At 39.0% G+C, this 20875-nt stretch overlaps 1 protein-coding gene across 1 annotated transcript in view; it reads right to left on the bottom strand.

Moving 5' to 3' along the window:
* LOC117396973 (protein crumbs homolog 2-like) overlaps positions 1-18805 on the bottom strand; it is a 197460-nt gene extending 178655 nt beyond the window's left edge. The window contains exons 1-3 of the mRNA XM_059005292.1: positions 18639-18805; positions 10761-10847; positions 3109-3318 (exon numbers count right to left, since the gene is read on the bottom strand). Coding sequence (XP_058861275.1) covers positions 3109-3318; positions 10761-10847; positions 18639-18696 — 355 coding nt within the window. The 5' untranslated portion in view covers positions 18697-18805. The remainder of the gene's footprint in view (positions 1-3108; positions 3319-10760; positions 10848-18638) is intronic.
* Positions 18806-20875: the final 2070 nt, after the last annotated feature.

The following is a 20875-nucleotide window of genomic DNA, read 5'->3' as shown; positions in this document are numbered from 1 at the left end:
CAGTTTTAAATGATGCAGAGCCTTATGAAATAATGATGAGGGCTTCAGAGAAAACGAAGGCTTCAGGCCATTCAAATTGTTCTGTGTTCCATTGAGGCTTCACACAATTCAATTGGCTGGGTGTTTCAGTGTTTCAATGGTTCATTGGGGCTTCAGGTGATTCAGTGGTTTATTGGGGCTTCAAGTGATTCAGTGGTTTATTGGGGCTTCAGATGATTCAGTGGTTTATTGGGGCTTCAGATGATTCAGTGGTTTATTGGGGCTTCAGATGATTCAGTGGTTTATTGGGGCTTCAGATGATTCAGTGGTTTATTGGGGCTTCAGATGAGTCAGTGGTTTATTGGGGCTTCAGGTGATTCAGTGGTTTATTGGGGCTTCAAGTGATTCAGTGGTTTATTGGGGCTTCAAGTGATTCAGTGGTTTATTGGGGCTTCAGATGATTCAGTGGTTTATTGGGGCTTCAAGTGATTCAGTGGTTTATTGGGGCTTAAGGTGAGTCAGTGGTTTATTGGGCCTTGAAGTGATTCAGTGGTTTATTGGGGCTTCAAGTGATTCAGTGGTTTATTGTGGCTTCAGATGATTCAGTGGTTTATTGGGGCTTCAAGTGATTCAGTGGTTTATTGGGGCTTCAAGTGATTCAGTGGTTTATTGGGGCTTCAGATGATTCAGTGGTTTATTGGGGCTTCAAGTGATTCAGTGGTTTATTGGGGCTTAAGGTGAGTCAGTGGTTTATTGGGCCTTGAAGTGATTCAGTGGTTTATTGGGGCTTCAAGTGATTCAGTGGTTTATTGTGGCTTCAGATGATTCAGTGGTTTATTGGGGCTTCAAGTGATTCAGTGGTTTATTGGGGCTTCAAGTGATTCAGTGGTTTATTGGGGGTTCACACAATTCAGATGCTTCAGTGTCTCATTGAAGCTTCAGCTAATTAAAATGAACACTGTTTTAATGCTACATATGAAGCAAACAAGTACTTCAGTAACTTATTCATGTTTCAGGTGATTCAAATGGGCCTTGTTTAGATTACTGTTTCATATGAAGCAAACAAATCAATGAAATGATCACGTGGGTCAACATCATTGAACTCTCGTCACCTACATTCCTTGTGCAATGCAGCACAGACGCAATCCCGCTAAACTCCATTCTTTAAGGGGAGTTACAGATTTTCACCTTGCTTGTTATAGTAATTAATGGAAAAGGAATTTCAAAATACCAAACCCTATTAAAATGCTGATTATCTGAGGTACTTGACAGTTACTATTCTGGCTAAATTAATTGTTAAACTATTAAAATGAACTTCCATTGAAAAGTTAGATTCAATATATTCTCAAGCATTTCAGTATTATATATTAGGAACTGGCAACAATTGAAATTCCGAGATTGCCACTTTACTTAGATTAGACATATTTATGATATTGTCTGTTGAACCCTTTGAATTACAAATAATAAAAAACCTAAATGCAGTCATTTGATACAGTTTATGTAGTTTTACAATGTGGGTAAATGTATATACAATTATCTAAAGCAATACAGAATTGTAATCTTTGGGCAATTACAAAAAAACACCGTTTCAATTGGTCTTGGCTGCATATATTCATCAAATAAATGTGCATATACACACACACACACACACACACTCAGTCACATAGGTATATTTTATTGTGTCACTTTTAAACCGTCATCATATTATCTTTAGCATGTCTGCAGGGAGTCAAAAACAATCCAAAGTGTGGGAAGCTTTTCCCTTGTTTGCCATTAAAAAGGTGCAATGCTCTTGGTGTGGGGTTGTTCTGTCTTACAACAAGAACACTTCAGGAATGGTCCAACACTTGCGAGCAAAGCATACTGAACAGTATTCTCTGCTACTAGACAGTGGTAGTGCTACACATTCAGCACACAATGAACCAGGTAAGTTGCATTCAAATTCAAATAATCACTGCTTTGTCACAGACGGTTCGGGCACGTCCCTTTTGTGCTATAAGTCATTAGATCCTTTTGCATGGAAGGCCTCGGTTGCAACGGTGTGCGGTTCTTTGATGGACCCAGATTCAATTAAAATGTATTTGCCCACTGATGATGGGAATGTGAATGTAGAGATGGGAGCCCAGCTAACAAGATTTCAGTTTTTGCAGGTATCAAGTAAAGGCCCTAGTTGCCCACACCTCTGATGTAAAACGCTGGATGCACAGGCCTGTCGTGGTGTTCACAGAACCAGTCAGAGCTGAGCCTGGAGAATTCGAATCTTGCTGGGAACAAGCTGACTTATTATCTATGGATGATGCCCCCTTCTTGTACTGGACAGAGTGATCTTTAGCAGAAATATTTCCAATCTTTGATGCAGCTGGTGCCTTTCTCATTGAAGAAATCGTGCAGCTCTATGCAGTGTGTTCAATCATTTACCGGAAGCAAACTAAACTGGCTGCCAGGTTCCTAAATGCAGTGTAACAGGCAGTGCGTCAATAAGGCAAATGTTTGCTGTATTTATTTTTAAATGATAAAAAATATGTATATTTACACTACTTTATCAGAAATGTTAATTTTCACGGGGACCTACATATTACACAGCAATCAGCACATTTCACGGAAATCGAGAAATCCGTCATTATGGTGAAAAAAATACAGCCTTCTGTATAATGCTTCAATTAAAAGATATTGGGTGTGCAAAATTGAAAAAAAGTATATAAATGCTTGCATTCAATATGAGTTGTGCAACTGCATGGCTAGAATTGTATGCTTAGCAGTGTGGCTGCATGGCTGAAGGTATGGTTATATAGTTTGGGCTGGATTTGTGCTGTTGCTCTGTATTGAATAAATGTGCTAAAAAATTGGCTGAAGCAAACTTGGGCATTGTAAAAGGCCTGTTATAAAATGTCATGGGCAAACTACGGGATCTGACTGATTAGCAATTACATGACTGTGCAGGAATTTCCTGGGTAAAATGTCCACAACACTCCCACGGCATGCAGTAATTTCATTACTGTTGCACACTCTGCTGTGTGTTATTGCTTACATACTTCTCGTCCTGACAGGAACTTTCCTGGGTTAATATAGGACAAGCTTTAAAAGATAGCAGGCGGTGGTTACACATGTAAATGAAGGGCTTTTTCTTACCTGTCCGGCAGGTGCAGGTGTAGCCACCCCCCTCTCTGTGTGGCTGACAGGAGCCTCCTTGCTGGCAGGGGTTGTTCTGGCAGGGGTTACTGGTCTGGCACAGTGTGCCCAGGAATCCAGGTGGGCAACTGCACAGGGCGTTTCCCTGGCTGTTCTTGTAGCAAGTACCGCCGTTAAGACACTCCCTCCCCGGGACAGTACAGGCCGCTCCTGTGCAAATAGAAAAGAGACAGATATTCTAGCAATGAAATGCATCGCCTGAGTAGCTATGTACTGTAGTTCATTGAGCCCGTCAATCAGCGGTAACTCCCTGAACAGGAAATCAGTGTGACAGAACCAGTTCCAATCAGACTGAGAAAGACTCACTGCTCCAAATGCTCTCGGTTTAGGGTCCTTCCGCCTAGCCTTGCATGAGGGTGGCAGTCGTACTATAGTGTCATTGTGGGAGTGAACAGAATGGACTGACCTGGTCAATCTCATTCCTCACACTCCTGCCCTGAACATGTTTGATTTGTTTGGTGGAACAGTTTGTTTGCTTGATGAGCAGTTCCATGATTTTGCAGGCACTTGAAATTAATTTTGCGATGTGCACATGACATGTTTTTTTTTTTGTTTGTTCTGTGCTACAGAAACCCCCCCCCAGCTGTCCACTTTCTTCTCTGAGCTGGGCAGGTTTCCACTGTAGCAGTCAATGAACTGGAATTCCTTCCTTTGTTTCCTCTCAGGACTGTTTGATCCGGGTTAATGTTTTACAGTAAGCTTTCACATGGATCAATACCATTTCCTTAATTCAGCACTGGCACTAGCTTTTCATTGGAATGGTCCTTTACCGCAGGTAAGGTCTGACCTCGTAGAGTTAACCTCCCATCACCCCCTGGATTAAAAAAGACTCAGTCATGCATAACCAAGTGATGAAATTACCCCACCAAAGGAATAATCATTTACAGAAACACAGTGCTACTATTATGGCTTCCAGTAGACTTTTGTGATATCATTTTGTAGTTTCTTTGACTGCATAATGTTAAATATAAGATCAAAATTATGTTCATAGTTTTTATTTTTAATCACGTCTCAATCCTAAAATTCTAGGTGATGCTTTTGCCCATAGCTGTATATATTATATATGTATGTGTATAATAGGTTTCTAATACATATATACACAGTCAAAAATGTTTAGCAAATAAGACAAAGACAGTACACAGCGCTTTCTTATGGAATGTTTTTTTTTATTATTTTTTTTATTTGTGTTATTTCTGGGTTTTTGTTTTGTTTCCTGGTACTTTTTGTATTACATTTTTTTTGTGTGCCAAATGAGGCAGGCTGCACCTGCGGAGCGTCAACACAAATTATAAACTTTATGGAAACCCAATGTTAAGAAAGCTACAATATCTGTTCCAAACTGGAACTCGGACAGAAACATTTAAAAATACCTTACTGTATTTGAATATTAACTATTTGCATTTGGAAGGAGAATTTCTCTCCCTAAAAGAAAACTACGTGGAAACCCACACTTCCTGAAAGTACAGTAGTCTCCATGTATAGGAACACCTCTTAAGAGAACACTTCGCCTAAGGGAACACCCTTGTGGTGAAACTGATTTTTCCCATTGTAAATGCTCTGGCTAAAGGTACAGGAACTTCGCTTCTTGGCACTGTTAGTGATTCGTTCACAACGGATACAGTACTGTTTTGTAAAAAAAAAAAATGACGAGTGCACCTCATCGCTACAAAATGGCATGTAAACAAACGGTGAAACACGCCACTGTTTCTCTTGCTACACAAAGTTGGAAATTCTTCGAGCGCCTGAAAATAATCTGAATCAGACACAAGTCGCCGAGCAATTTGGTGTTTCCCGTTCTGGTGAGTTGCTTCACCATTCTGTTAAATAATGTGCATGTCGTGTATATTGCTGCTGCATTTTGTAATGTGTGTAGGGGTGCTGTGTTAATTTAGTTTGACAGTTTGACGTTGTTAACCCTCAGTAACATCCATCATTGTGACAGCCTGAAACACACCCGCCAGCTAATTTCATAGTACATAGTGATTTAAGCTTTTTGACCGTGTTGTTTTTCTTGAGTTTTATTAACGTTAGTTTGTCTGTTACTTCATTATTCTAGTTTATTAACATACTTGCCTATTGCTTTTCTTTTACTTATTCAGTTCATTTCAAGTAATACAGATGTATTTATTTATTGATTGATTCATATCGTGTCTGGTGGCTAACTCTGTCTTAGAGAACACTTGGGCTTTAAGAACACTTTGCTTGCTTCCAAGGGGTGTTCTCTTAGCCGGAGAGTACTGTACTACCAAAATAGCGTGAGAAAAAGGTGAGACATGGAAACCCAGCCACTCTCTATTGCTGGTTCTGCTGTGATTATCATTTACCATCACGTAAAACATTCTGATTGAAGGAGTCTTTTCAGAAGCAGGGTCAGTAATTTAAAGGGATGTGAAAAGCTTGTTAGCTTGGTAAGTAATGACCTAAACAGAAACAACATGGCATAACATGTATAGGTTCCCAAAGTGGCCTAAGGTTAATATCATGAAATAACGTAACAGGATCCTCTCGAGTCTATCTGATGACACTAGTGTCTACAATAACAAGGGCTTGTAAACTTTAAATGTAGTTAAATGCTGAGATATTATCAATCTCACTCCTCTGCGAACGTCGGCTGCTGCACTGCTTGCATTAACAAAGTACCATCAGTATCCCAAGCATTTGAAAGATAACCAACGCAAAAATACAAGGCCAATTAACAGCAATGATTTTTATGACCTACATATAAAACAGCTATTGTTATTGTTCTTTACATTCCCTTGTCCTCGCTCCTCTATCTTTAAATGTAACTTTTCTAATATTCTTTTAGTTTCTTTAACTTTAAAACCACGTCAGTCCATGGATATAGTGTTAGGAGGCCCCAGATGTGCCAAACAAATGTGCAAAACTTTCCTTTGAGTGTCATGAATCAGTATATCATTTATAAGCAGTTACGAATTTATTGAAATTCAGCTACATATTAATAAATAGTGAATGCAATATATAAACATACTCCACATATATAAGGAATATGAGCACAGCATTCTATTGGTGGATCCACACAGGCACCCCTACTGTGTATCTATTGAACTTCAATAAATGAGTATTATTAAATATGTACTAATATTTCTTCCACGCAAAATAAAGTATACATATTACAAAAAGGCATCATATTAAAAGCTAACGTAATACATTTAGACAAATATGTTTTTGTGGTTTTGTTTTTTAAAATTTAGGCTACCCATTATTTAACCCCCAGTTTTTCTCCCCAATTTAGAATTTCCAATTATATTCCCTCATCGCTACAATCCCCACAACAGCTCAGGAGAACTGAAGCTCAGTGTGTGTCCTCCGGTCCCACAGCCAAGCCAATCCCCTCTTTAAACCCTGGCGCTCCCCAGCGGATGTCAGCGATCTACCTGCTCCTGGAGGACAAAGGCCAGCCTTGCAGGTTTGACCTGGTGCCTCACCAGTAGAGTCCACAGCAGCACGGGGAGGAGAAACAGTCCTTGCCTCCCTTACCTGCTGGAGCACCAGAGGCAGTGCCCTGTGGAATCCCTAATGAAGACTGGCAACTACACAAAGCCAGGACACAAACATGCGTGCCCCTGCATAGCACGCAGCCGTGCCTTTCCCAGGTCAGCCATTCAGGACCCCTTGACAAAAGTTTTTTGTCTAATCTTCAGTGTTAAGAAACAAAGTATTCTCATTTAAACATTTGTATTACTGTTTCTTCTTAGTACAGCTATCAAACATATGTGAGTCTTTATCATATTAATCACTTCAAATGGTTTGCATTTGAAACTAAACAGCGCTGGTAAACACTGAATACAAAGTGTTAAGGCACTTGAGCCTTCACTCACTATGCCAGCACTCCAGTCTGCACTGCACAGTTACACTTCACTCACTATGCCAGCACTCCAGTCTTTGCACTGCAGTTACACTTCATTCACTATGCCAGCACTCCAGCCTTTGCACTGCACAGTTACACTTCATTCACTATGCCAGCACTCCAGCCTTTGCACTGCACAGTTACACTTCATTCACTATGCCAGCACTCCAGCCTTTGCACTGCAGTTACACTTCATTCACTATGCCAGCACTCCAGTCTTTGCACTGCACAGTTACACTTCATTCACTATGCCAGCACTCCAGTCTTTGCACTGCAGTTACACTTCATTTACTATGCCAACACTCCAGTCTTTGCACTGCACAGTTACACTTCATTCACTATGCCAGCACTCCAGTCTTTGCACTGCAGTTACACTTCATTTACTATGCCAGCACTCCAGTCTTTGCACTGCACAGTTACACTTCATTCACTATGCCAGCACTCCAGTCTTTGCACTGCACAGTTACACTTCATTTACTATGCCAGCACTCCAGCCTTTGCACTGCAGTTACACTTCATTTACTATGCCAGCACTCCAGTCTTTGCACTGCACAGCTGTACTTAATAACAAGCTCTGCACTGAGTTAATATCAGTGAATCTTTTATAAAACTGGACAGTTGACAGCAATAAAATAATTGAAAATGTGACTCCATGGTCAGATGCCATGGATTTTGAAATCTCTAATCATGTTACAGGTGCATTTTAATCTTGGAGAAAGCTAAACGTAAAAGTGGCTAAAGGTTTGATACAATGTAAAGTCTATGTGAAGCAAGAAGATCACATCCAATTTAGTAACATTCCTGTCAATGGAAGATGACCCTGTTATTATTGCTATGGCAGTCATTAAGGGCTCACCTAGTAAAAGCACTGCCACGTGGTGTGTAGGGTTAGTCATGCTATCGCTGGTTCGTGGAGTGTAGGGTTAGTCATGGTATCGCTGGTTTCGTGGAGTGTAGGGTTAGTCATGCTATCGCTGGTTCGTGGAGTGTAGGGTTAGTCATGCTATCGCTGGTTCGTGGAGTGTAGGGTTAGTCATGCTATCGCTGGTTCGTGGAGTGTAGGGTTAGTCATGCTATCGCTGGTTCGTGGAGTGTAGGGTTAGTCATGCTATCGCTGGTTCATGGAGTGTAGGGTTAGTCATGCTATCGCTGTTTTGAATCTTGGTTGGGGCTCACCTAGTAAAAGCACTACCACATGGAGTGTAGGGTTAATCTTGGCATAGGTCACCTTGTGCTATAATAAAGAATGTCCTTCCACATATTAGCAAAATCACTGCTTTTCTGTGTCAGCATATCTTCTGAACGCAGTAGGGATTCAAGGAAATGCATGTACATGGATTAGGGAGTTGTTAACATGTAGAAAACAGAAAGTACTGATCAGAGGAGAAACCTCAAAATGGAGCGAGGTAACCAGTGGTGTACCACAGGGATCAGTATTAGGTCCTCTGCTATTCCTAATCTATATTAATGATTTAGATTCTGGTATAGTAAGCAAACTTGTTAAATTTGCAGACGACACAAAAATAGGAGGAGTGGCAAACACTGTTGCAGCAGCAAAAGTCATTCAAAATGATCTAGACAGCATTCAGAACTGGGCAGACACATGGCAAATGACATTTAATAGAGAAAAGTGTAAAGTACTGCACGCAGGCAATAAAAATGTGCATTATAAATATCATATGGGAGATACTGAAATTGAAGAAGGAATCTATGAAAAAGACCTAGGAGTTTATGTTAACTCAGAAATGTCTTCATCTAGACAATGTGGGGAAGCTATAAAAAAGGCCAACAAGATGCTCAGATATATTGTGAGAAGTGTTGAATTTAAATCAAGGGAAGTAATGTTAAAACTTTACAATGCATTAGCAAGACCTCACCTAGAATATTGTGTTCGGTTCTGGTCACCTCGTTACAAAAAGGATATTACTACTCTAGAAAGAGTGCAAAGAAGAGCAACCAGAATTATCCCGGGTTTAAAAGGCATGCCGTATGCAGACAGGCAAAAAGAATTGAATCTATTCAGTCTTGAACAAAGAAGACTACGCGGTGATCTGATTCAAGCATTCAAAATCCTAAAAGATACAGACAATGTTGACCCAAGGGACTTTTTTGACATGAAAAAAGAAACAAGGACCAGGATTATTAGATTATTGGGGCATTCAGAACAGAAAATAGGAGGCACTTTTTTACACAGAGAATTGTGAGGGTCTGGAACCAACTCCCCAGTAATGTTGTTGAAGCTGACACCCTGGGATCCTTCAAGAAGTTGCTTGATGAGATTCTGGGATCAATAAGCTACTAACAACCAAACGAGCAAGATGGGCTGAATGCCTCCTCTCGTTTGTAAACTTTCTTATGTTCTTATGTTCTCTGCTGTCATTTCTAAAACCTCACTTCAGAATTTCAGCTTTTGTCTTTTGAGAAGCAGCCCCCATTGAAAAAGGATCTTAGTTAATAAGCCTGGTAAATAATGATCTAAGGAGAAACACAAATAGTTTCAGTATTTTAATAAAAAATAAATACAATTCTGTTGTACATAACTTTGAACACAAATAAAATGTTAAATGTAGTATAAACGTAATGATCAGAAAACACTGATGGAAGTTAAAACGTTTGCTAATTATTATGTTTCTACTAGATCTACAATAATGTTGTTATGCAATACATATAAAAAAATATATAATAATAATAATAATAATAATAATAATAATAATAATAATAATAATAATAAAACAGATGATATTACACAGTTTTCATAGCATCAGAAACCATATAACAAATATTTAATTTTTCAAACATATGCTCCTGTAATAAATATATCTAAAAGTTTGGAAGCTAGCAATGAGCTACCGAAAATACTTTACAACAATGACCTTCTACTACTCTCTGTGTATGGAGCCAGAAATTCCATCACTTTCATGCACTGCCCCTCTTTTCTGACTGTTAAGCCCTGACCGCTCTTGCCCTGTCACGCTTCATTCTCTGATATGTGTCTCCAGGTTTGGCCATTGCTTCTTTACTTCCTCGACTGCAATTAAAATAAAAAGTATATGCTTGTAATAATAACCTATACTGCACAAAATCCACGTGTTGATGTATGCTGTCAGTTCATAATGTCATGTTTTATAATACATATCATTCACGGCAATGTCTTTTCATATGTTTTATTTTTATTCAGAGTCTTTGTAATCTTTGCTGGATTTATCATAAAGTAATTTTTGTTTGGTGACACACAATTAGATTTTTTGTTCAGGGAAGTGTAAGAACCCACGTGTCTTCCCAGTCGTTTTTCATTGGTCAATGTAATTTTTAATGCATGTCAAATCGGATCAAATCGAACTTGTTTCGATTCTAAAATTGACGCTATCACTATCGTACGAGAGTTACAGGCTGAGTGTGCAAGGTGCAATAAGGAATGCACATGATCGTGTTTTTTTCTGTTTAGTTGCATGTTAAATTTGGATGTGTTATCGGATCCAGTGTGCAATGGCCTTAAGACTGGGTTTCTTCTGTACCTCACAGCACTTTCTATGAATAAGCAGCTTTCTAAGACTGGGTTTCTTCTGTACCTCACAGCACTTTCTATGAATAAACAGCTTTCTAAGACTGGGTTGCTTCCTCACAGCTGTTTCACCGAGGTTATCTCTATCAGCAGAGTTCATTACAGCAGCTGTCCTCCCCAATAATTCAAGAGCCAAGGAAAAGGTTTCAAAAGGAGGCATACCTGCAGGGCTTTTAAAGACTGTGGAGACTGATCCATTAGAGCCTCCTTCTGAAGCTGCAGATCTCACAGAGAATGTAGACAGGAAGCCTAAAGGAGGGAGGAAAAGGTAAACAGTTTACAACAGCGTGCATGGCTTCATGATAGCCCGGTGCTTCATTTAATACATGTGGAGAAGATAGCTGAAGAAGGATTATCACTGATAAACTTGGAATGGGTTTGTTTTAGCTTCCTTACACTGACACAGAAAAGTCCATAGCTTGTCTTTAAATAACAATGATTTACAGTACAAGAGCCAGTGAGACAATGAGAAGATGGCAGGAATCTTATTCTTTAATTGACCAGGTTCTTAGTGGATTAGGTAGAAATAATTAAGGAATGACTGAAAACACAACAACCAAGGGACGAATATGGAGGGAATGGAGATGTTACAATAAATCCAGTATTGATCACCCTAGCTTTTATTTTGTGAGCCTCTTAAACATCCCTTGATTGTGCCCTATTTGGAACCTCATGTATCCTAGCACCTCATGTGTATATATATATATATATATATATATATATATATATATATATACAGTGCCTTGCAAAAGTATTCAGACCCCTGACCAATTCTCTCATATTAGTGAATTACAAATGGTACATTGAAATTTTGTTCTGTTTGATATTTTATTTTAAAACACTGAAACTCAAAATCAATTATTGTAAGGTGACATTGGTTTTTTGTTGGGAAATATTTTTAAGAAAAATAAAAAACTGAAATATCTTGCTTGCATAAGTATTCAACCCCCAGACATTAATATTTGGTAGAGCCACCTTTCGCTGCAATAACAGCTTTAAGTCTTTTGGGGTAAGTATGTACCAGCTTTGCACACAGTGTCGGAGTGATTTTGGCCCATTCTTCTTGGCAGATTTGCTCCAGGTTGTTCAGGTTGGTTGGACGATGCTTGTGGACCGCAATTTCCAAATAGTGCCACAGATTCTCAATGGGATTGAGATCAGGACTTTGACTGGGCCACTGTAGGACATTCACCTTTTTGTTCTTAAGCCACTCTAATGTTGCTTTGGCCTTGTGCTTGGGATCATTGTCCTGCTGAAAGGTGAATTTCCTCCCAAGCTTCAGTTTTTTTAGCAGACTGAAGCAGGTTCTCTTGCAGTATTTCCCTGTATTTTGCTCCATCCATTCTTCCTTCAATTTTAACAAGATGCCCAGTCCCTGCTGATGAGAAGCATCCCCACAGCATGATGTTGCCACCACCATGCTTCACTGTAGGGATGGTGTGTCTTGAGGCATGGGCAGTGTTAGGTTTGCGCCACACATAGCGCTTTGAGTTTTGGCCAAAAAGCTCTATCTTGGTATCATCTGACCACAAAACCTTTTCCCACATCACAGCTGGGTCACTCTCATGCTTTCTGGCAAACTCCAGACGTGCTTTCAGATGGTACTTTTTGAGTAACGGCTTCTTTCTTGCCACCCTCCAATACAGGCCAGTGTTATGCAGAGCTCTTGATATGGTTGACTGGTGCACCATTACTCCACTCCCAGCCACTGAACTCTGTAGCTCCTTCAAAGTGATTGTTGGCCTCTCTGTTGCTTCTCTCACAAGTCTCCTTCTTGTTTGAGCGCTGAGTTTTGAGGGATGGCCTTCTCTTGGCAGTGCCTGGGTGGTGTGATGCAGCTTCCACTTCCTGATTATTGATCCAACTGTTCTCACTGGGATATCCAAACACTTGGATATTATTTTTTACCCTTTCCCTAATCTATGCATTTGTATTACTTTATCTCTAACTTCTATAGAATGCTCTTTGGTCTTCATTTTCCTTCAGATTCACAGCCTGACCAATGATCCTTCAACAGTGGGGTTTTTATCCAGAAAATGTGACAGCAACTTTAATGGTTCACAGGTGGAGGCCAATGGTAAGGTAATTGTGTCCTCGTTAGGGCAATTTCTTTCATCGGTGTAAACTGGGAGCTTCCACAGCACAGGGGTTGAATACTTATGCAAGCAAGATATTTCAGTTTTTTATTTTTCTTAAAAATATTTCCCAACATAAAACCAATGTCACCTTACAATAACAGATTTTGAGTTTCAGTGTTTTAAAATAAAATATCAAACAGAACGAAATTTCAATGTACCATTTGTAATTCAGTAATATGAGAGAATTGGTCAGGGGTCTGAATACTTTTGCAAGGCACTGTATATATATATATATATATATATATATATATATATATATATATATTGCATTACTAGCATGTTTTCAGTGAAGAGTATACATTCTTCTGCTTGTTGTTTTTTAATAATAATGTGTTCTCAATGTATTATTGTTCAGTATTACTGATATTATTAGGAAATTAGTTGCTCACTGCACCTCTAGCAGTAAACTGTCATTTTGTTAAAGTTGTATTGTTATCTTTCGGTAAGTTATTTAGTCTATTATATACTATAAGGAATAGAGAAGAGGCTGTTCAGCCCATCCAGACTCTTCCCTTTCTGGCAGCTAACTAGAGCACAATAGAGCACAATGGAATTGCCTTGTTTTTAATGGCCTGCATGTTTTAGAAGTAACTGCTACTAGGCTATTCCATGCACTTGAAACTCTCTGTCTATAGTGCTTCCTATCTTGGTTCTGAACTCTTCAGCTTCCATTTGTGGCCTCTTGTTCTACTTTCAAGCTTGAAGTAGCGATGGGTTTACTTTAGCTCCACCTTTTAGGATTGTATAACCTTCAAATAAATCCCCGCCTACCCTTTTTTCAAGGCTGAAGAGATTTTATTCTTTTCACCTTCCTTCGTAGCTCATGGCATTCATTTCTGGCATTCATCTGGTTACCCTCTTTAAATTAAATTAATGCCTTTTTTGGAGTGATGGGACCAGGTCACAAAATACTAGCTGGGATCTAACTAGAGCATTATATAGACTTACTGTAGCATGGCTTCCCTAGACTTGTATTCTACTCTGTTGGCAATGCAACCTGAGTGCACCTCCTACCTGAACACCCCCTGCCAGTCAGTCCAGACAGCATCCCTATCACTCCTACTTGAACACCCCCTGCCAGTCAGTCCAGACTTCCCTATCACTTTGACTGGGGTTCTTCATTGGAAGTTTATGAGTCATTTCTCACCAGCTGAGCTAAAGACACGACGCAATCGAGAGAGCCAGAGATACTGCTATCCAAAGTCAACAATAGGAAGGTGTCACATGGGTAGTTGATGTGGCGTGTTGTTTTTGCTTTCCATGGAGCAAAAAACAATTATAACTTAATTTTATTTTGATTAAAACTGTGTCATATAGTAAACGGTTTTGTATTTAATATAAACTATATGAAAAGTTGGGGAATTTTCAACACAGAAGTGTATTTATAAGAATGATATTCCTCAAGTCTATACATGACATTTTTAAATAGTTATGATAGATTATGTGTTGTCTGCAAAGAGGACGTCCCACGGTGTGACACCATAATGTGATTTTAAAATGTGCATTTACACCATTGCAGAGAAGAGGGTCCTTCCTCAATCAGGCAGTATAGACGACATCGCTGGAGCACATGGTGTGGCCAGAGGGTGAATTTTTTATCATAAATGTATCAAAATATTGCACTTTTCTAGCACTGCCCTTTGTGTCCATCTGTTACATCCTCTGGTGTGACACCTTTTAAATGAGAATACAAAAAAGGTATACCTTTTTAATCATTAAACTATGAAAACCAATGAGAAAAGAGTCCAGTGAGTTAAAATGGAATGCTTGAGAATCACCACAAGGCCCCAAAATGGCCAAACATCATGAGAAGTCCATTGATGTGACAGATATGTCCACTGGTGTGACACCATTTTCATGTCACTCCAGAGGACACAGCTGTCACACCAGTGGACATGTTCTCATAATAAACCAGTGTAAATGGTGTTTTACAGAGTTATTTGCACCAATTGACTATCATGTTGAACATTAAGTGATGTGGGGTACATTTTATGCAAACTAATTATTTTTCAAACAAACATTAGCAAATCATTCCTTGTTATGCCTGTTAAACTTCAAGTTTCATAGAGTTGGCACATTTCTCAAGCTTGTGTTAAACACATTTCAAGTTCTTTTGTTGAATTGTTACATTTAAAAGATTGTATGGTGTTCACACACTTTTGAAAGTTTCATAAAATATATTTTTGAAAGGGAAAAATCTCACTGCTTCTTGTTTCTTCCTTTGGTGTGACATGGTGTCCTTTGGGGTGACGCTTATAAATAAGAGGGCAAAAAAGGTTGAGTCCAAAGAAAAATATGAAAATAACTGTAGAGTATGTGGCAGGTAATGTCATTATACCACACAAGTAAATTCAGGGATTTTTAACAATGTGCAGAAAAATCGCAGCAAATCTTACTCAAAATTTAGTGGGAGACACCCAGGTTTCACCATTATAACAGCAAATTCTGTCTCATTTCACTTGATAATCAATGATCTAGAAACAGGAGGAGTCAAGGATGAAGATAAACAATTTTGTTATCAAAATGAGATTATTTGAAATGTTAGATATACATATTTTATGGTGTCACACTGCAGGACAAATTCAAGGCACTGATGCATTAAAAGGTTCATAGAATTCAACTGAAATGTAAAATCCAAGGTTATGACATTTTTGTTTGAAAACTTCAGACTCAATGTAATGCAACTATATGATTTTCATCATCAATATGAATTTTTTTTTTCAATTTCCAGACATGTCTTTTTGTCAACTACCCACATATGATTGACATCTGTTTAAAAATTAAATACATTACTCTAAAGTCATTTAACATGGTATTTTGTGAGTCCCTGAAAAATAAACGTTAAAAAGAAGCCTAGATATAATTCTCTCTTATTTCTCCACAGCTTCTAAAAACTCCTTCTCACTTTACCCCACTTCTTGGGTTTCCAGACCTGGTATTAGTGTGAGAGCTATGCAATGCTTTAACACTGGCGTCTTTCAAAGAACTCAACACACTTTCCAAGAACAACGTCAATGAAAGGCTTTTATGTATTCCCCTCCAGAGTTCTGTAAACGGTCAAGGTGGCCTCAGTACATTTTTTTGTAAATGCTACACAAATAAAATGCCATTGTTGCACAGTGGACAGTAATGGTAAAAGAAAACATTTACAGCCGTCCAAAAGGAGTTTTATCAAAACCATCTGAAGGGTTTGGTCAAAGAAAGCTATGAATGTGTTCTCAATTTTCCATCAGTGAGCTGGATTCAAGCATTTAGTTGCTGAGCAACTGGTCTGTAATCTAACATTAGGATAATCTGTATTGTACATTATTAAGTGCTTAAGTGTTCTGCCGACACCACACCAGGCACTAGTTATACTGCTCTACTGTGTGGAATACCTCTGTGAGATTTAGCATCGCATGCCAAGCAACTCATAGCAAACACATACAACAGAACTCAAGAGTGCAACATGCTTGCACTGGAGTCTTTGTAGCTCTGTTTTGAGGCTTCACATGTTTGCAGAAGATAGAACTCAGTTAAAATTAAGAAATGATTGGTGAATATTCTGTGTTGTTTTTATTGTGTAGGTAATTCTCACCCGGTCATTTTTGGTGTTGAATTGTGTGTACTGTGAATTCAGTTTACGATATTGAAATCATAATAAAAGCTCTCCCATCATAGTTTGATATATAGAGTATATCATTTATTGGTGTTGCAAAAGTTGGCAAAATTAAGGTTGTAAAGGTTTCAATATTTAAACAAAAATAAAAAAAGGCATAGACATTTACTAAATGATGTCAGGAGGATTTTGCATTGATTTTCATAATTTGTAGTCTAAATGCATTGTAAACCCCTGTAATTTAATACTATGTAAAAATCTATGTACAATTTGAAATAAATACCAAAGTATGACGATGAACAGAAAGTGTACTTTAAACACAGCAGGTTTAAATGTAGATTTACAACCTCGTTGTACCAAGATAGTCCGCTGGGGACTTTCTTACTAGATTTTCTATAGCAATTCTACAAAAGTCCTACAGTATACTGCTCTCAATTGCAAATTGCCTTTTATCCCCAGTGAAGTCTGCTAGGTAGTTCAGACACTCAATACAAAACACTATGATAACTTTCACTCTGAATGATGTAATACCACAATTAATTAATACCAACCGAACTAATAATACAAAATATTACAGAACAATCAGTTGGGATAACAGAACAATAATGATTATATATATATGCAAGAGTAAAACACTTGCTGAGCAGTCCGTCCTGATTGCCAGTGTTCTCACAAGCATAGCTATTGCTGAGGGATTTCAGATTTGAACTTCTTTTCAATGTGTTTTTTTTGTTCAGTTTTGGGCCTCTCTTGTTAATTATGTCTTGGCATTGCTTTAAGCAAGTTTACAGCCATGCATGGGACCTTGCGTTTAACATCTCGAGTGTATGGCAAATTAAATAACCTGCTTACCCATATGAAAAATAAAGATTTTCAAAAATACCACAGAAAAAGTTCTGATCATATTTCAAATATCGTCAGAGTGTATTTCCTGACCTTCATGAAATACACATCTGTATATGTTATACGCATGACCATCTTCTACTTAGCCCAAAGAAATTCAAATATGTAAAAGTAGACATTTTATATATCTATCTATATATATATATATATATATATATATATATATATATATATATATATAATTTCAGAGATACAAGAAATGTTATACTTTCCATACTGGTAACTGGTAATTTCCCATGTCACTGCGATTACCTCTTAATCAACATTTTATTTCTGCATTATTTGAATGCATTTTGGTTGTGTATTCTTCTGCTGATTGAAAGTAGTTCCTTGAGAATAAGGTGTGGTGATGAGCTCTCAGTATAAATTAGGGGTTACACTAATATGAAAAATGCAGCAGTGTCACTTTGTGAATCTGTACATTTGTCAGTTTACAAGAGTTTTTCTGTAGATTTGTTCACATTTACTACACAAAACAGTTTACTGTTGCATTGCTATTTTTTCTGGATTTATTATGTACAGGTACTCCATAATCTTTTTGTTGTTGTTGTTGTTTTGAATTATTGTAGAACAAAGATTGAAGGAAATTGCACAGTACCTTACTGCTAATACAGCATATATTAGCCCTCTAAATATATTCTATCCCTGTATTTCAATCGTGGAATGCATATAACATGTTCGCGCTGGGACTGTCGGGCATGTCATTTTGGTAGACATATAGAACACCTACAGTAGAGATGCAGGCTAGTGCAGGATGCGATTAACGATCTTGTAGAAACAAAAAATGAACAAATATGTATCTGCTTTTTACTGGGCACCTATAAAGTATATACTGTACAAGCCCAGACACGGTTTACAGTATCAAACAGTTGACTTTAGAACTACAGTAAATCGTTTTTTAATAGACCTCTTTTCTCGGACCTGCTTAACCGGCTCCTCAGCACCATGCCCCCCCTCCAGCCCCGTCCAGCATTCTGACTGCACACTGGTCACGACTGGAATTAACTCAGGAACACTACTCCATTTGGAATGAGACTAGAGAAGGTTTGGAATTTGATCAACTTCATTCGTGTGCAATGCAGCGATATTGCTGCAGAAAAACGAACGCGTTTAATACAATATTACAATAACTTAAGTGAATAAATATAAAGATACAAAATTGCCGCCAGCTGTAAACTTCGATGACATTAAATCTCTCAAGGTTTGGGTAGGTCACTGAAACCAACGTGAAAAAAGTAATTGTTTACCTAAGTCACATATTATTTGATTAATTAGTTTCACCTTGCAACAAATATAACCGCGATATTATAACGGAATTCTAAAGCACTGAGCGCCTTTTCACACGTTTTCTTATCTGCAATATTGCCGAGCTGTACGAGTAGAAAAAAAAAAGTTACTAACCTGAAAGCAGGGCGATCAAAAAACTGAACTGCGCTGTTGTTTTATTATTGCAGCCCATGATAAACTGGTATTAATCTGTGCACTGGAGACATTCCGCAGGAGCACCTGCAGACCTGTAGGCTGGCACACACATGCTTTTGTAGTTTTCTGAGACTTTCACAGCTCGCTGCGGGGAGGAGAGACAGCGCTGCGATGCCATGTGGGGCTTGTAGTTCTGCAGAGCACGTCTCAGAATTCACTGAAAGGGATCAAGGGCTGCACTGTAACCGTGGTTACTGTCGACTGCTACCTGCAGACAAGCACTGCAGTATTGCAGTCAGGCTTTTACTCACGGTAGTTGCTGGAGCAGAACAGAACCTCTGTAGCATGGATTCGTGTTTAAAGATTAATCTACAATGACAATGTATAGAATGTGAAACGATGTACGCAAGATTCCATTAGTAAAACAGCGATGAAATCAAAAAAAGTTGTATGCGTGTTTTGCTTCGTGAGCAACAGTGGAGCTTGTAGATGGCATCTATAGTATAACCTCCTACTGCTGCAGGTAAGCCTGTTTAGTGCACAGACATGGGCGCCCGCATATAGGTGCAAGGGGGGTGGGGGTTATTAAAAAAAATGTATATTCAGGTTGTTGTTTTTTTAAATAAAGCAATAAAAACCGACTACCATAGGCGGCGCGTGAGTCTTTCGTTTGGGGAGGCTATTCCACACTTTTCCCCCTGCATTTATTCAACTCAACGATGTACAGTAAGATACACACACACACACACACACACACACATAGGGGAGACCGGGGTTGGTTGTCACACTTTTACTCTTTGTTATTTTCCTCAATCTGGTGACATTCTGCGTGGTTCTGTTCCTCGTTATATTGAAGAATAACTCTTCACGTACAAATTGATGTTTGTTTTTTTTTTATTTCAGCGTAACTTTATTCTAAATATGATATTTAGACGGTTGAAAATGCGCCGGTCACCTGTCACAAAGTATGTTCTTGGTTTTACAGTAGACAATAATGCAACATTTTTAGTTTTTTTTTTAAATAACATAAAGTTTCTACTGTGTACAATGACACAAAAAGTGACAATAAAAAATATAGACCTATATTTATTTGAAATGTTGACCCATGCTACAAAATAATACCACAGCCTCCACAGAACCGGAGAACAAACTTAAATAAGCATTACATGGTGACATATCCCACATGTTGGGGTAAAAAAAGTAGAAAGAAAAAATATAATTCCTATAGGATTTACATGTGACAACCAACCCCAAAAACTATGTGACAGCCTGCCCCAAAAACTATGCGACAGCCTGCCCCAACCCGACTTTACATGACAATTTAATTCTCTCAGTAGTACTGGGAGAACCTACCAAAAGATAGCCAGTATCTGGTTCTATTAACATGGCCATCAGTTCAAACAAACTCCAATACTACTAAGAGTTATAACATAAATAACAAGATATACATTTTTTATTTTGGGTATGAAAAAAATGAAATATGTGCTAACGTTTATGTTAGATGGAATTGACCTCAAATTACAAGATGGTTGAGTGCCAGACAATAGAACACACATTTCAGTGTTAGTATCACCTGTCTGCACCATCTAGTGTCATAGTTATGAGCACTGTGACAACCAACCCGTGTGACAACCAACCCCGGTCTCCCACACGGTGCCCAGCGCTACAGCGCCAGTGCATAGACACGGCGGCGCACGGTGCACATAGTGCCCGCAGTATTCGGTGTGCACGGTACTCAGTACGCACGGTGCACACATTGTACACGGTTCACACAGTGCTTGATACCCACCGCTACAGTGCTAGTGCACAGGCACACAGTGCCTCACGGTACTCAGTACGCACGGTGCACACGGAGCACACAGTGCTTGATACCCACCGCTACAGTGCTAGTGCACAGGCACACAGTGCCTCACAGTACTCAGTACGCACGGTGCACACGGAGCACACAGTGCTCGATACCCACCGCTACAGTGCTAGTGCACGGGCATACCGTGCCTCACGGTACTCAGTACGCACGGTGTACACGGAGCACACAGTGCTCGATACCCACCGCTACAGTGCTAGTGCACGGGCATACTGTGCCTCACGGTACTCAGTACGCACGGTGCGCACGGTGTACACAGAGCACACAGTGCTCGATACCCACCGCTACAGTGCTAGTGCACGGGCATACTGTGCCTCACGGTACTCAGTACGCACGGTGCGCACAGTGTACA

Source organism: Acipenser ruthenus, chromosome 31, assembly GCF_902713425.1.
Source record: "Acipenser ruthenus chromosome 31, fAciRut3.2 maternal haplotype, whole genome shotgun sequence".
Taxonomy (NCBI): domain Eukaryota; kingdom Metazoa; phylum Chordata; class Actinopteri; order Acipenseriformes; family Acipenseridae; genus Acipenser; species Acipenser ruthenus.
This window is presented reverse-complemented; position numbering and strand designations above follow the sequence as displayed.